The sequence below is a fragment of the Beta vulgaris genome, chromosome 8 (genome assembly GCF_026745355.1).
Source record: "Beta vulgaris subsp. vulgaris cultivar EL10 chromosome 8, EL10.2, whole genome shotgun sequence".
Classification (NCBI taxonomy): domain Eukaryota; kingdom Viridiplantae; phylum Streptophyta; class Magnoliopsida; order Caryophyllales; family Amaranthaceae; genus Beta; species Beta vulgaris.
The window spans coordinates 48,757,424-48,772,568 of record NC_079209.1 but is presented as its reverse complement, the minus strand read 5'-3'; the positions used below and the strand labels follow the sequence as shown (position 1 = coordinate 48,772,568).

The following is a 15,145-nucleotide window of genomic DNA, read 5'->3' as shown; positions in this document are numbered from 1 at the left end:
GTAACACTAGCAGTCTACCAATACCATCATTGATATTATAAGGTGGGCCACCCTGCCACCCAAATTGGAAATGGGTGTTGGGCATGGCTCATGTCATGTGGGCTCAACTTCTTCAAGTCTGGATTCGCATAATTTTCACTTCTCATCGTATCTTATATAGTTATATACTAGTACCAAATAATGCAGAGTTCTTTTACTAACGTCTATTTACACCTTCAAATCTGACCACCCAAGTGCAATAAGCCTGGATTTGGACTGTATTTATGTTTTGTGGAAGCATAGGACAGTACGTCGATACCGATTGCTAGTTTGTTACAGGCTAGTGGCTACAGCCCATATCATATGATAGCTCAACATAATTATGGTCCTTTCCGTAGAGTCTGTTTCAAATGTAATGCACATCATTCATAATATATTAGGGCAAGGCCGACATCTATATATATATAAAAAAAAAAAACAGTCAAGGAGAGTTATTTATAGACTATGACCATTTCATTAATTTTAGCCTGGTAAGTATAACACTATAATGTGACTTGACTCTAGATATTATAAGTTTATTTTGTGTGGATTTATATATTATCTTTTGATCTCTCTACTTTCATGTATAGTTAGCTAAAGTTTAGTCAAATAGAATTATTTTTATTTATGGCACCATAATTGATGTTTATTTATCATCATATTTTAACATACAAATGATATTTTTCAAAGAGTTTGTTTTATATTATTAATGCCCAACATTTCACAATAAAGCAAGTGCAACGTCGACATCTAAATAACTTAAAAAGATTAGTTTATTGCACCGAAGCACTAAATGACCCAATATTATATGTTAGTTTTGCAGTGTCATCTATATATTTTGGATAGGTAGGTGTTGCGAAATCAAAAATAAAATTAAAAAAAAATTATTATTTAATATCTCAACTAAAAAGTAGACAAAAGTTCTTTTTTATTAGGTATGTCAACTGACAGCTTTTGTCTCAATGTAGATTTCTCATTATATCCTAATATAGTTATGGATTACTTTTTAAAAGAATATATGTTGAATTAAGGTATTTATTGCACCCTAATTGTGTTACAAAGTATTTTACCCATATGATGCATGTACAACCATAATAGAGTCGATTAAGTTCTAATATGAATTAGCTCAAATAAGTCAAGTAGACGAAGTAGTATTAACATTTCATAGTGAAAATAGTAGATATATGTTACTTATCAAATTTTAATGTATATTCTATTCAATTTTCTAAACTTAATAGAGCTTATATTACTTGTAAATTGATCATGAACTTACGAAGTTACGAAAACATGAATAGATATCAAAAATAAAAAAAATTGTAACATAAGTCAAACACAATTAATTCATAATTGCAGATTTAAGAAGAAAAAAATCTAAGCTAAGGTGCAAATAGACTTAAAGATAGTAAAAATGAATTTCTCGATTCTATATGAATTGAATTATCCAACGTCTAATTTTGGTTGAATTCAAATCTAAACAATTTGCAAATTGAACCGAGCCCAGACATGTAGCCTGAAGCCTAATCATGATTCATGATATGGTTAACACTTATCAACAAACCCTAGTCCAATCTGGTTGCTTGTTCGCATACAATAATAATGTAATGCATAACATACAAAAGAAACAACAATAAAGAGCGGAATTATTTCCCTTTTAAGAGATGTCTAGAGAGAGAGAGAGAGAGAGAGAAGCTGAGAGAAGGAGTGAAGGAGCCTAGAGTGCGTGAGGGAGAAACGGAGTTTAGTGAGAGAATCTTCAACCCAAACCCTTGGATTATAGTCAAGAATAGGAGGAGACGAATGAATCATCATCAACCTATGGCATCAAGAACTTGTTACGTGGACTTTCTTCCTTTTTCAATCAACGAAAAAGTTCTTCATGGAATTTTTCAGAGATATGGACAAATCAAATCCATCTACATACCTTCATCTCACAGAGAGAGGCGCAAGTATAGGTATGCATTCATACATTTTTTTCCCCAAATTCTATGAAATCTGCAATTGCTGGTGAAAATGGCAGAATAATTGGAAAAATTAAAATGAAGGTATTTGCAGCAAAATATGACTCACCTCATCCTACCATCACCAGATTCTACCCAAATCAATTTCAACAAAAAAACCATAATCAACACCAACACAAAAAAACCATTTTTCGTGACTCAAGATCCTACAAAGAAGTATGTACCAACTTACAACCCCAAAATCAAACAGACAAACCAAGAAATCCAGAACCACCTCAAGCCCCCACCCCACCACCCCTGTCCTCTCCAATCCAAAAACCCACCTCCGAACCAAAATCACCAAATGAAACCAAACCACCCAACCAAAATAATGTACCTTTCCAGGAACCCGACCCCATTCCGGAGTTTATTGCATAAAAACCAAGCACCCTGCGTAGAATGTGCTCACGCGCACTTGGTGCAGATGTAGAAAAAATCCGTGACTCCATCTCCGCTGGGGAAGTGGATTGTGATAGTGTAGGACTGATAAAAGGTGTTAAAAACCATGAGAAGGCTGAACTTTGGCAACGCAGTGTCGTGGCCATTGCCTCATCATCGTTATCTTCAAACCAAATTCTTGAGTGCATTCTAGCTGAGGGGGTTAATACATTAACTATTAAACCTATGGGGGGAATCCAACATCTCATCTCTTTTGAGTCAATTGAGGAAAAAAACGAAATGATTGCAAGTCAATGGCTTGAAAAGTGGTTTGTGGCAATTAGGAATGTGAGTTCAGCCAGTGCAAGTATCTGGAAAGAAGCATGGATTAGTGTGTATGGTGTTCCTCTCTTTGGCTGGAACTATGAAAATTTCTACAACATTGGTTGCGTTTTTGGAAGAGTGAAGTCAATAGATTATTCAAATTATGACTGTGCTAAAATCTTGGTGATCTCCGATTGTCTTTTCACGATTAACTGCAAAATGTTAATTGAAATTGAGGAGATTCAATACAAGATCAGCATATCAGAGGATAGAAAAGCAATCATCACATGTCCAATCAGTTCACCTTGCGAGGAACCGGGTTCGACATCATCTGATTCAAAGGAAGCCATGGCCAATGATCCCCCTTCTGAACCTGGATCTCTCTCACTAGACCTGCATGCATGCAAGGGTATAAGTGACATTTCTCAAAGCCCCCAAAAAGATGACCAATCAAATTCTAGCACCTTCCAACTTCTCCCCACCCATTCATCTGAACCACCCAGCATTACTCCAATGATTAATGGTCCACCTAGTCCCAAGGATTTTTTAAACTCTCCCTCTCGAAAAAGCCGCCTCTCATCTTCCCAAAAAATTGGAGACTGCCTACCCTTTACCTCTTCAATACTATTTGAGCCGCCAAACCTTACCAGGCCTCTCATCATTCAAAGCGCACCAAAAAAACCCAGTAATCTATCCCGCGCACTATCCCCCACACAAACTTCCAACAAATTTGGACCATTACGGAAAACTAATGCATCATCATCATCATCGACCTCATCTCTCTCAGGCCCATTTTTTCCGCCTGGTTTTGAGCAGGCTATAGCACCACCAATTAGGAAAGCCCATGCGAGGAAACGACTTCGACGGTTACTCAGGAAAAAATTGAACAAACCGCAAAACCCCAAATCCATCCCAGCCTTACCCTCATCTCCCCTTGCTAATCACCCTCCTCTCACCCAGCCCCAACAACCTCACTCATCTAGCCAAATCTCATCTGGAAACATAATGAAGCTGGCGGAAGAATTTGGCTTGACCTATGAAGGCTCACCTTCCACTCTTAAGAGGAAAATTGACGAAATAATTGACAAACAATTTCAGGATTGGGTTGGCAGTCAACTCTAAATCCCTCACCTTTCACTTCATCAATACCCCCAATGATAGTGATCTCTTGGAATATAAGGGGCTTGGGAGCCTGCATAAAAAGAAACATGCTCAGGAAATACATTTTATTGCACAGTCCACACTTTGTTTTCATCCAAGAGTCTAAACTGGAATCAATAAACATGAAACATGCTCTCTCAATCTGGAAAGACAGCAACACTGAATGGTTGATAAGTCCCTCGAATGGAAACTCGGGAGGTATTATTTCCTTATGGGATAAAAGTGTCTTTGAAATGACATCTTCGAGGATTGAATGCAACTGGATTGCGATTATTGGCACGCTAAAATCATCCAATTTCAATTGTCTCCTCCTAAACATCTATAATCCATGTGCTACTGAGGATAGAGCGGAAGTTTGGCGTGACATAGCAACATTCATGAACTCTCTCTCGATTCCTAGTTGGGTGATGGGTGACTTCAATGAAGTACTATCACCACTTGATCGAGGCAGCCAAATTTTGTCAACTAACGGTTTAAATGCGTTTCAAGCTTTTTTGCAGGAACAAAATTTGATTGAAATACCACTCTCAAATTCAAAATTCACTTGGCACAGAGGGAATTCAAAAAGCAAATTAGATAGATTATTCGTGACTCACGAATGGATCACCCTCTTTCCTTCACTCACATTGACAGCGTTAAAGCGAAATATCTCAGATCATTGTCCACTGGTTGCAAAATCTGTGATGAGGAATTGGGGCCCGAAGCCATTCCGCTTTCAAAATGTTTGGCTATCACATCCTGAGTGTCTCAAAATTATCAAAAACACGTGGGTGGGATGCAAACACAGTAGCTTCACAGAGAAACTGAAGGACGTTAAATTATCTCTCAAAACGTGGAACAAAAACACGTTTGGCAACATTGATGATCAGATTGCAAGATATGAAGACAAAATTCATGAATTAGATGCAAGTGCAAATGACAGATCTCTCTCGGAACATGAACTACAGGAGAGGAAAAATGCTCAGTTTGAATTATGGAAATGGTTGAAATGTAAAGAGGTGTATTGGGCTCAAAATTCGAGAGTGAAGTGGTTAAAGGAGGGAGACAAGAATACAAAATTTTTTCACACCACCGCAACCATTCGAAGAAGAAGGAACTCGATAAATTCACTCACTCTCAATGGTTTACAAGTGGATGATCCGGAGGTAATTAAAACAAAGGCAGTGGAGTATTTCCGGGAAATCTTTGAGGAAGATTTTAAAAATCGACCGATTTTTAATGACCTTAACTTCAAGAAGCTGGACGAATCTCAATGTTCACAGCTTATTTCACCTTTCACGAAAGATGAAATAGATGAGGCAGTTAAAGCATGTGATGGGGACAAAAGCCCGGGACCGGACGGGTTTAATTTTAACTTCATAAAGGCATCGTGGGAAGTGATCAAAGAAGACATCTACAAAATAGTGCAGGAATTTTGGAGTTCATCTAAACTTTCCAAGAGGTGCAACACTGCATTGATAGCTTTGATACCTAAGATTGATGTTCCTTTGAGCTTCAAGGACTATCGTCCCATTAGTATGGTGGGATGCGTGTATAAGATAGTGGCCAAAATACTTGCACACCGGCTCCAAGCGGTGATAGATCATTTGATTGGGGCACCCCAATCCTCCTTCATCAAAGGGCGCCAAATTCTTGATGGTGCCCTAATTGCAAGTGAAGTGATTGAGTCATGTAAACGCTCTAAAATCAAAGCTAATGTTCTTAAACTCGACTTTCACAAAGCCTTTGATTGCGTTTCATGGGAATTCTTATCATGAACACTTGTTCAATTAGGATTTCCGGCTAAGTGGTGTGATTGGATAAAGGCGTGTGTCATGACGGCTTCGGCTTCGATTCTCATAAACGGGTCACCATCCTCTCCTTTCAAGCTTCATCGAGGTCTAAGGCAAGGGGACCCGCTATCACCGTTTCTTTTTGACCTTGTTGTGGAAGTTTTGAACTTGGTCATTTGCAAAGCGACTTCGAAGGAATTATGGACCGGCATTAATATTGGCGATAATGGAGATAATGGAGTTTGTATAACACACCTTCAATTCGCGGATGATACCATTGTATTTTGTCCGCAGAACATGGATTACCTTCGAAACATCAAAAAGGTACTCATTCTCTTTCATTTAGCTTCCGGTCTTCAAGTTAATTTTCACAAATCATCATTGTTTGGAATTAACATTGAAGACTCATGGCTCGAATCTGCGGCTCAATCCTTGCATTGTAAAATTGGAAAATTTCCATTCTTGTACCTTGGTTTGCCAATTGGTGGCAATGCGGCAAGAATTTGTCATTAGGATCCGGTTATTGATAAGATGAAAAGAAAACTTGCATCGTGGAAAGGAGGTCTATTGTCAATCGGAGGCCGCCTAACTCTTATAAAAGCTTCTCTCTTAAGCTTACCTATCTACTATATGTCACTCTTCCCTATTCCAAAGGGGGTTGCTAAGAAGATCATAACAATACAGAGGAATTTTTTCTGGAGCGGCTCTTTAAACAGGAAATCGCTTCCTCTAGCAGCATGGGACATTCTGCAACTTCCAAAAAATCTGGGTGGACTTGGGCTTGGAAATATGCATCACCAAAATCTGGGCCGGGCCTCCTTTTTAAGTGGATATGGCGTTTCATAACTGAGCCCAAGGCGCTTTGGAGTCGTGTAATTCGGGAGAGATACGGCTATGATGATTACTTCACACCTTCATCTCTTTCGATTCCGATAAAAGGAGGCTTATGGCGTAATCTATGCTCAGCCCTCCTAAGCAACGTGATCTCAAAACCTCTTGTTCTCTCTCAAGTTCGGAAAAGAATCGGATCCGATTCTCATACTAGGTTTTGGTTCGATTTATGGGTGGGTGATTGCACCCTTAAAGTATTATGCCCTAGACTTTTTCTCCTAAGTGCTCTACCAAATGGAGTGGTGTCATCCTTCGGGTTTTGGGATGGTTCTAAATGGGAATGGTCATTCGAATGGAAGAGAAGTTTGCGCCCCCGTGATCGCGAGGAGTTGCTGTCCCTCCTCTCCACTCTCCAACGAGTTGTTTTTGACCCCTCGAAACAAGACGATTTCATATGGTCTCCTCACAAATCGGGAGTTTTTTCAGTTAAATCCTTTAAGAATGAAATGGCAAAGAGTTCACTTGTTCATAATCCACTTCCCAGCATCGGAATTTGGAAAGGTTTAGTTCCTCTTCGGATTGAAATTTTCGTATGGTTCGCAATCCATGGTAAACTAAACACCCGTGACAAACTGGTCCGTCTTGGTATTATTCCGGCGGATAACATCTTCTGTGCCTTTTGTGGGGAAGTTGCCGAAGACTCAAACCACCTATTCACTCATTGTTCCTTTTCGAGGGAAATTTGGAGCTGGTGGCTCGGTATGTGGGGGACTTATTGGGCGTTTCCATTCAACCTGCGTGACTCTTTTCTTCAATGGAGGGCTCCCTTTGGTGATAAATTTTTCAAAAAAGTTTGGGCTGCAATTTTTTTCATAATCTTATGGTCCCTTTGGAAGGAACGGAACTGTCGTATCTTCAGAGGAATTTCCATGGCTTCAATCCAGATTAAAGAATTGATATTGCTTAGAGTTGGGTGGTGGATCAAGGGTTGGGACCCATCTTTCTCTTATAGCCCGAAGGAGATTTTAAGAAACCCCAAATGTCTTCGTTGGAGTGGGTGCAAAGCCATGATGCCATCTCCAGCTTCGGACCTAAAGCTTCGCCTTTGGTCTCCGCCACCTCATCCATGTCTAAAATGGAATGTGGATGCTTCGTTTCAGCCCTCCTTCAACAAGTCAGCAATAGGTGGGGTTCTTCGAGACTCTTCAGGGAAGTTTCGCTGCCTTTTTTCCTCTCCAATTCCTCCCATGGAGATTAATATGACCGAGATCTTTGCCATTCACCGAGCCCTAAAGATTTCACTCAGCAGCTCAAATTTCGCAAATCATCACCTTATAGTGGAATCCGATTCCGCAAACGCAGTTAAATGGTGTAACGAAAAATCAGGTGGTCCTTGGAGCATTCATTTCGTACTAAACTTCATTCGAAACATCCACTCCATGGGTATCCAAGTTACAATTTGCCATCGTGGAAGAGCTTCAAATTGTGTCGCAGATGGTTTGGCAAAACAAGGTCTTACGAGATCTGATGATTTTATTGCTTGGCTGTAGCTTATCTCTCATGTAATTTTTGAACTGAAGGTGTTATCTTTCATGTAATTTCAACAATGTAATGGAAGGTATGCGTGGTCTTCGCTGGACCAAACATACCAACCTCTTTGAATAAAGCAATAAAATACCAAATTATCAAAAAAAAAAAAAACAACAATAAAGAGCGTACAAGAAAATTTAACGAATAACTCGAAAATCGAAAGAAAAATCACCAAGAATGCACTAGAACTTTCAACGATGTGTAAGAAACGATGCTTTAGAAGACTTTCCAGATCTTTAGCTTAATCTATTTAATTTTAGAACTCAAGACCCCTCCACGCACCCAAGACCCCTCCACGCACCCAAGACCCCTTCACGCATCCAAGACGGCAAGACCTAACCCGTATGTTAGACTTTAACCTAGGCACTATATCTTGGCTTTGTCTCTCATAGACCCTTATTCCCATCCCACTATCTAAATTTATAGACAACTAGAAGTACACAACTTGGTCCCAAGCTAACAATAATCTGATATAGAACAAATACATGCAAATATATCTAATTTTTGAAATGCAGACCTACTAGCGCATTAGAGAATCTAGAGGTGATCATGGGCCGGGCCGGGCCGCGGCCAAAAAAATTTGCCCATTGGCCGGGCCTAAATTCGGGCCGAATTTTTGTGTCCAAAGCCCGCCAAAACGGGTCGGGCTTAGCGGGCTTTTGCGGGCCAAAACGGGCCGGGCCAAAAAATAGACTAAAAAGTCGTTTTTAGCTTGCCCAAAGCCCGCCCAAAAACAAAAAAAAATGACCGGGCCGGGCCCGGCCCGGCCCGCGGGCCGAAAAATTCTGCCCAAAAACGGGCCGGGCCGGGCCAGTGGGACGGGCCAAAATGATCACCTCTAAGAGAACCAATATCTTTGACATACTTGGATACTTGTGGAATCATAAACGATTTCCATTGAGAGCATCATGAAAGCCCCATGGTTGGAATTCCCACCTCCGAACCTCATGGTCTGTTGTTCGATTCTAATCAGCCCCAATTTGAAGAGTTTGTGTAGATATTTGCTTTTAGGTATAATTATATCTTCAGTTTTCAGTCTTTGAAAGATTCTTTATAGGTTGGGATCCCTCTTATTACCCCCCAACTCATGAGAGTTGACCCTACTTGCATTAGTTAATTACCAGATAAAAAAAGATTTCCATTATCCCGACTGAGAGCTTATCCATAAATGGAATCACTCTATGACAACTTTGTTTGGCTTAATAGCTATTTGTCAATTCACGTGACTTCTTAAATCAGTTGATAATGTTACCTATTTGTATGGTCTTTTTAAAAAAATTTACTCAGCTTTAGAAATAACTATTAGTCTATTACATGTATATATGGTGAAATGAACCATTCTTATTTGTTATTGTGCTAGATAGACAAATGTTTGAACAGAACTACAAATTTTTACTTGACTATCCAATCCAAACAAATTTGAAAAATTATATGAAGGTCAAAAATTAATATCACACGTACAAAATGATAACAGTGACTCTTTTATTGCATGCATCACAATGAAGCTACTATACCAAGTCCCTCGGCACTTAATGAAGGATTTCTTCCCCTAAAAAAGGATAATCAGTATAACCCAAAACAGGATCATGAGTATAAAATGTAGTCCTATCATACTTATTTAAGGGTGCATTAACCTTAAGCCTATGTACTAAATCAGGATTAGAGATAAACAGCCTTCCAAAAGCAACCAAATCAGCCTCTCCTTGAGCAATAGCATCCATCCCAAGTTCCTTAGTATACCCACCACTACTCACAAAACTCCCTTCAAATGCATCCTTTAATTTCCTCAACAATTGAGCATCTGCTTGGGCTTCTTTAGCAGGCTTATCTACCACACCTCGGGCCGTGAACCTGGGCTGAGTTACATGCAAGTAAGCCAACTTTGAGCCCAAGTTGGATTGTAGTTTGTTGAGCCCATCAACGACTGCTAGGCCCAATGCTAGTGGGTTGGAATCAATTGCATCAAAGTGATCTATTGCTGGTGAGATTCTTACTGCTACTTTTTCATCTCCTAAGGCTTCTACAACTGCTTGTACTACTTGCATGAGGAACTTGATTCTGTTTTGTAATGATCCACCATATTCATCTGTTCGGTCGTTGATTGCTTCCTTGAGAAATTGGTCGATTAGGTAACCGTGAGCTCCATGTATCTCCACACCATCAAAACCTAGTAAAGGGTAGTAAAAAGCTTTAGATAGTTGTTTTGAATTCGAAATAAAAACTAGTTTATAACCAGTGCAATGAATAAATGAGCGACTAAGTGTAATGATGTGGACAGTATCTGATCCAAGCTATGGGTGCCACCCGCATAACACTTTACCAACTAAATTAGATGTCATCCACCTGTAAAGCTTTAGATAATTGTTTCGAATTCGAAATAAAAACTAGTTTATACCCAGTACAACGAATAAATCAGCGACTAAGTGTAATGATGTGGACAATATCTAGTCCAAGTCTTGGGTGCCACCCCTACAAGACTTTACCGACTAAACTAGATGTCATCCACCTATAGAGCTTTATTTTACAATTGGTACATCTAGAGACCAAGAAACAAGTTAGGAAATATATATACCAGCATGAATGGCATTGAGAGCTGCTTGGCGATATTGTTGGACGACCTCTAAAATTCCAGGCACGCTCAATGCTCTTGGAGGGGTGCACTTTTCGTGTGAACCATCTGGCATTAATATATTCCATTTATCTGACAAGACTTTGTTTGTTGACGATATTGGTGCACCGCCATGTTGGTACACTGTTTCATTCAATAATTCATATAGCATTATGGTCCAATTAGCCTTTTAATTAGATATAGTTGTACAATGTGACAACAATTAGAATTAAGAACACATTTTTTTGGTCTATTGACTGATAGTTTTATTAATCACCAAGAATAAAATAACAAGTAAAAACATCAAATCTCAAAGAGTCTAACTAACACTAGTTAGAACAAGATTGCATCAGCATTAGACAAAAAAGCCACCTTCTAGGAAGATTTCTTATTTATTTCCTGACAATCTGACATGACACATACTCTTATCTCTAATATCTACTATAGTTTTCTTTTAGCCAATCACATAATCAACATTGATCTATGTTTAGCCCTATAAACTATACTCTAAAAGAATACAATTCAATGATCAATACAGTATGTTGCTATGGATTTAAAAAGAGGGTTAGTGAGGATATATTGTAAGATAGAAAATTTATATGAGACACCCTCATTCAATTACTATTCTTCCTAAGCCGTCTTATAAAAGGTTACATAAAGAGTTCCAAGCTCATGATGCTTCAATTTTTTCAATAGCTAACTCTAGAAAGTTTGATAAAAGTCGCAACTTTTTTAAAAGACGTGAAATGGCAAATAACAAATAATATGTTGTGCAAATGTTAACTAGTTCAATTGGCAAATCTTGAGAATGATATTCATAATATAAAACTTAATTCAGTATTGTTATCAATTATGACTCCCATATAAGTTCTTTTGGTTAATTTTTTTATGTGTTGACGAGGATTATAACTTGTGAGTAGTAATAAACCTTGATTGGAAACCCGACCGACGTGCCACAATTGACAGAAGATAATAGCGCCCTTGGCATGAACTGAGTCCACTATTTTCTTCCATGCTTCCACTTGTTCGTCTGTGTAAATTCCCGGGCAATGCGCAAACCTAGCACAATCATGGACAGAATTAGTATACCTCAATAAACTGGAGTACATTTTAAACCTGAACCTTGTCCAAAAAAAAAAGAACAATTTAAAATTGGGATGATGGGTAAAATAACAAGATTTGATAAGTATAATATTTGAATTTTTACCCAGCGGCTGCTTGAGAGATAAGAGTGCCTTCTGTAATAAGAAAACCACCAGGAGTGGAGCGTTGAGTGTAGTACTTCTCAAGTGCTTCATTTGGCATCTCATTTATAGCTCGACATCTGGTCATGGGGGCCAATACTATCCTGTATGCATATTAAAGTGTAAATTTTAATAATTAATACTACTCTTTAAACAATTAAAATGATAATAAAGTTATTTTATTGCATATATATGAAAGTCACACAATCATAACTACACTTTAAAAACATATTAAAACTTTAGCAAAACACATGTGAAATAGTATCATTTCTTTAATACTACTAGGTTAGATGAAAAATTTTATATGGATCTCTTAACTTTATATTTTTATACAGTTAATACCTCATTGAGTTAAATACTTTCCCCGTTCCATAATAAGTGAAATACTTCTCTAAAAAAAGCTCTCACATAAAAGAGAGAAGTGTTTCACTTATTATGAAACGGAGAAAGTTTTTCTTTTAAAGACATTCAAGGCATAATAAAAAAGGTGCTATTTTGAGAAACCTATATTCTTTGTAATTTAACACTACTTCTGGAATTTTTTAGTTGCACCGTTTGCTTTTTTACATTTGCCGAAACGATTCTTTGACCGTTAATATTTCTTATTGGATGTAAGTAAGAATTATAAAAATTTGAAATTAAGAATCCTCGTATTGAGATGAATCTAACAAGACCTACTTGACTATGTTTTCTCTTAAATAATAATGCGAGATATATATAATAATGCGAGATAACTTAAGAAAATTGCTTGATGGATAATGCCACAAAACCAAATGGTGCAACTAAAAAAGTATGGAGGTAGTATTAGTTGCTATAGGTTGGCAACCCTCATACAAGGTGCTCTGGTGCTGAGTATGATACCAGTACTTAAAGGTATTAGGCACTTTGTTTTCCTTAAAGAACATAATTAATAATGGGCTTTGTTCTACTTTACTCTTTTAGATACAACTTTCAGTAATCAATTGAAATATTCATAAGTTCTTTAATAATTCAAACCAAACTTCTTTTATTTAATACGAAATTACTTCACTGTATTTGTATCATTATCTTGTCCTCTCTTTCCTAATCGAAATTTCCGACAAAAATGAATTCGTTCATAATCTACTTTCAAAAAGTTGTGATTTTAATGATTTTATTGTATTCTTACTTCCCATAATTAATGAGAATAATACATAAAACTAACCTGGAAGATCCTATCAATAAAAAAAAATAAAATTGGAAAGCTAAAGATAACAATTAATCGAACCTGTGAGTGAGCTTGAATTTACCCAATTGGTAAGGAGAAAAAAGATCTTCTTTCACGACATTGGTGCTCATCACTCCCATGGTCAAGCTGCTTGCCACAACCATTGCTATATTTACTTTGAAATTTGATCTAACCCAAAATAAATAGCAGCTATATTGTTTTTCAAGTAATCAAATAAGTGTAATTTCGTGCTTGTTTTGATGTAATTTTCAATGTGTAGCAAGTTTTGTTGATGCAAGAACAAATAAGAATGCAGGTGCTTTTATAGTATAATGTTCAGATATGAACGGTCATTTAGTTTAGTGCAGCACACCAGGTTTGTGGTTCCGCGTCGTCTAAAAAGCAATTATTAATGTAGTCATAATTCATAAAGGAATAAAGAAGTGAAAGTTTCACATTGTTGACGACCTTTTTTTGTGTGGTGTTGACTTGATTTAGAATGTTTTTCACGTTGCTAATTAATACTATAGTACTACTAGTACTTTTATTTCTTTTTTCCATGAGCGCACTATCGAGCACGTTACATTGCTGATGGTAGAGGTGTAAGCATATTGCAAAAAGGTCAGAATATTCCATCGAATCCAATCCAATCCGGTTCAAACTTGTCGAATTAGATTGAAATTTTTTTGAACTGGACTCTGACTCAAAAATTCGAGTCCAAATATTTTCGGATTGGATTTGAAATCACCCCTTTAGAGTCCAGTAAGTCTAGTCTACTCCAGTCCAGTCCAAAAATATTTTTACATATTAAATATTTATATATAATGTATATATATTTAATATTTATATGTATAAGATAGAAGATGTATGTTAAGTATTTTGTGGAATGAATATAATGAGTTTAATTTTTCAAATTCAATTATGTGAAAACGTTGTGAATAATTGAATTTAAATCGAAAAAAAATATAATAAATGGACTGGACTGGACTGAATTTGGACTCAAGAAAAAATTATTGGACTGGACTCAAAAAATATTTGATCAATCAGACTTGGACTCAATTTCTCAAGTCCAAAAAACTTTGGAGTTGATTTAAATTTGGCAAAGTCCAATCTAGTCCAATCAACTTACACCCCTAGTTGATGATATGTATATACTGAGGGCAATGGGATCTTGTTTTGAGATATGGTGTGGAGCTCTTTGCCCCAAAGGCCAAAAGGAAAAAAAAAAAAAAAAAGATAGGTGGAGTGTTAGTTAAGTCTAATGATTTAGCAACATGGAATCTTAGCTTACTAATTCTTGTCTTGGTTTAGTAACTTCAAACTTTAATAATTAGTCAATTACTCCCTCCGTTTCCTAAAGATCTTCCCACTTACTGTTCCTACAGATATCAAGGAAAATCAAGTTGTGTGGGGCATGGTGTGAGTAAAGTAGGAGAGAGAAATGGTTAAGATAAATAAACAAATAAAAAGGGGTTAAAGTAGGAGAGAGAAAGGGAGTGAAATTGAATTAATAATGTAATGGTGGACCATATGATAGTGACATGAGAGGGTAGATAGGGAAATTTGTGTTGCCAAATAAGGAATAAAGCAAAAGAGGGAAGATCTTTTGGAAACACCCTTAAACGGAAAGAGTGAAGATCTTTAGGAAACGGATGGAGTATTTTGTTATTTTGAAATTTTGTTTATTTTGATTGAAATTATATGATAAGTGTTTAAGTATTTTTATTGAAATTATTATGATTCGTGTTTAAGTATTATTATTTAATTATAAGTTATAATCTTACTAATTGTTGTCTTGGTTTAGTAACTTACTAACTTTAATTTGAACTTTTGGCTATTTTTATTGAAATTATTATGATTAGTATTTAAGACATAACTATCATTTATTAATTAGCATATTATTATTATTATTATTATTATTATTATTATTATTATTATTATTATTATTATTATTATTATTATTGTAACGCCCCGACAAATTTACATAACCTTAATCGCCAGCGGAAGCATAACTTAATCCTGTGGGTTATGACCCA

The 15,145-nt window shown here is 36.9% G+C and overlaps 2 protein-coding genes across 3 annotated transcripts; one reads left to right on the top strand and one right to left on the bottom strand.

Moving 5' to 3' along the window:
• Positions 1-6,387: 6,387 nt before the first annotated feature.
• LOC104891638 (uncharacterized) lies at positions 6,388-8,031 on the top strand. Its single transcript, XM_010677354.2, has one exon. The coding sequence runs from the start codon at positions 6,388-6,390 to the stop codon at positions 8,029-8,031; it is 1,644 nt and encodes a 547-aa protein (XP_010675656.2).
• A 1,452-nt stretch (positions 8,032-9,483) lies between these two features.
• Positions 9,484-13,467, bottom strand: LOC104883438 (artemisinic aldehyde Delta(11(13)) reductase). 2 transcript variants are annotated; one of them, XM_010667968.4, is made up of 5 exons: positions 13,170-13,457; positions 11,887-12,027; positions 11,608-11,738; positions 10,644-10,823; positions 9,484-10,238 (listed from the first exon to the last, which is right to left on the bottom strand). In XM_010667968.4, the coding sequence occupies exons 1-5, from the start codon at positions 13,271-13,273 to the stop codon at positions 9,601-9,603; spliced, it is 1,194 nt and encodes a 397-aa protein (XP_010666270.1). In that variant the 5' UTR covers positions 13,274-13,457; the 3' UTR covers positions 9,484-9,600. The 2 variants fall into 2 exon arrangements, with proteins under 2 accessions (XP_010666270.1, XP_048490985.1); XM_048635028.2 differs by lacking the exon at positions 10,644-10,823 and having other exon boundaries at positions 13,170-13,467.
• Positions 13,468-15,145: the final 1,678 nt, after the last annotated feature.

What these genes read in the sequence shown, in the direction of transcription:
- LOC104891638 (XM_010677354.2), top strand. Translation starts at nt 6,388, where the DNA reads ATGGGACATTCTGCAACTTCCAAAAAATCTGGGTGGACTTGGGCTTGG.
- LOC104883438 (XM_010667968.4), bottom strand. Translation starts at nt 13,273, where the DNA reads ATGGTTGTGGCAAGCAGCTTGACCATGGGAGTGATGAGCACCAATGTC. An exon ending in AAATTCAAGCTCACTCACAG is followed by an intron (nt 12,028 to 13,169) that starts GTTCGATTAATT and finishes ATATGCATACAG; the next exon opens with GATAGTATTGGCCCCCATGA. An exon ending in CGGTCGGGTTTCCAATCAAG is followed by an intron (nt 10,824 to 11,607) that starts GTTTATTACTAC and finishes TGAATGAAACAG; the next exon opens with TGTACCAACATGGCGGTGCA.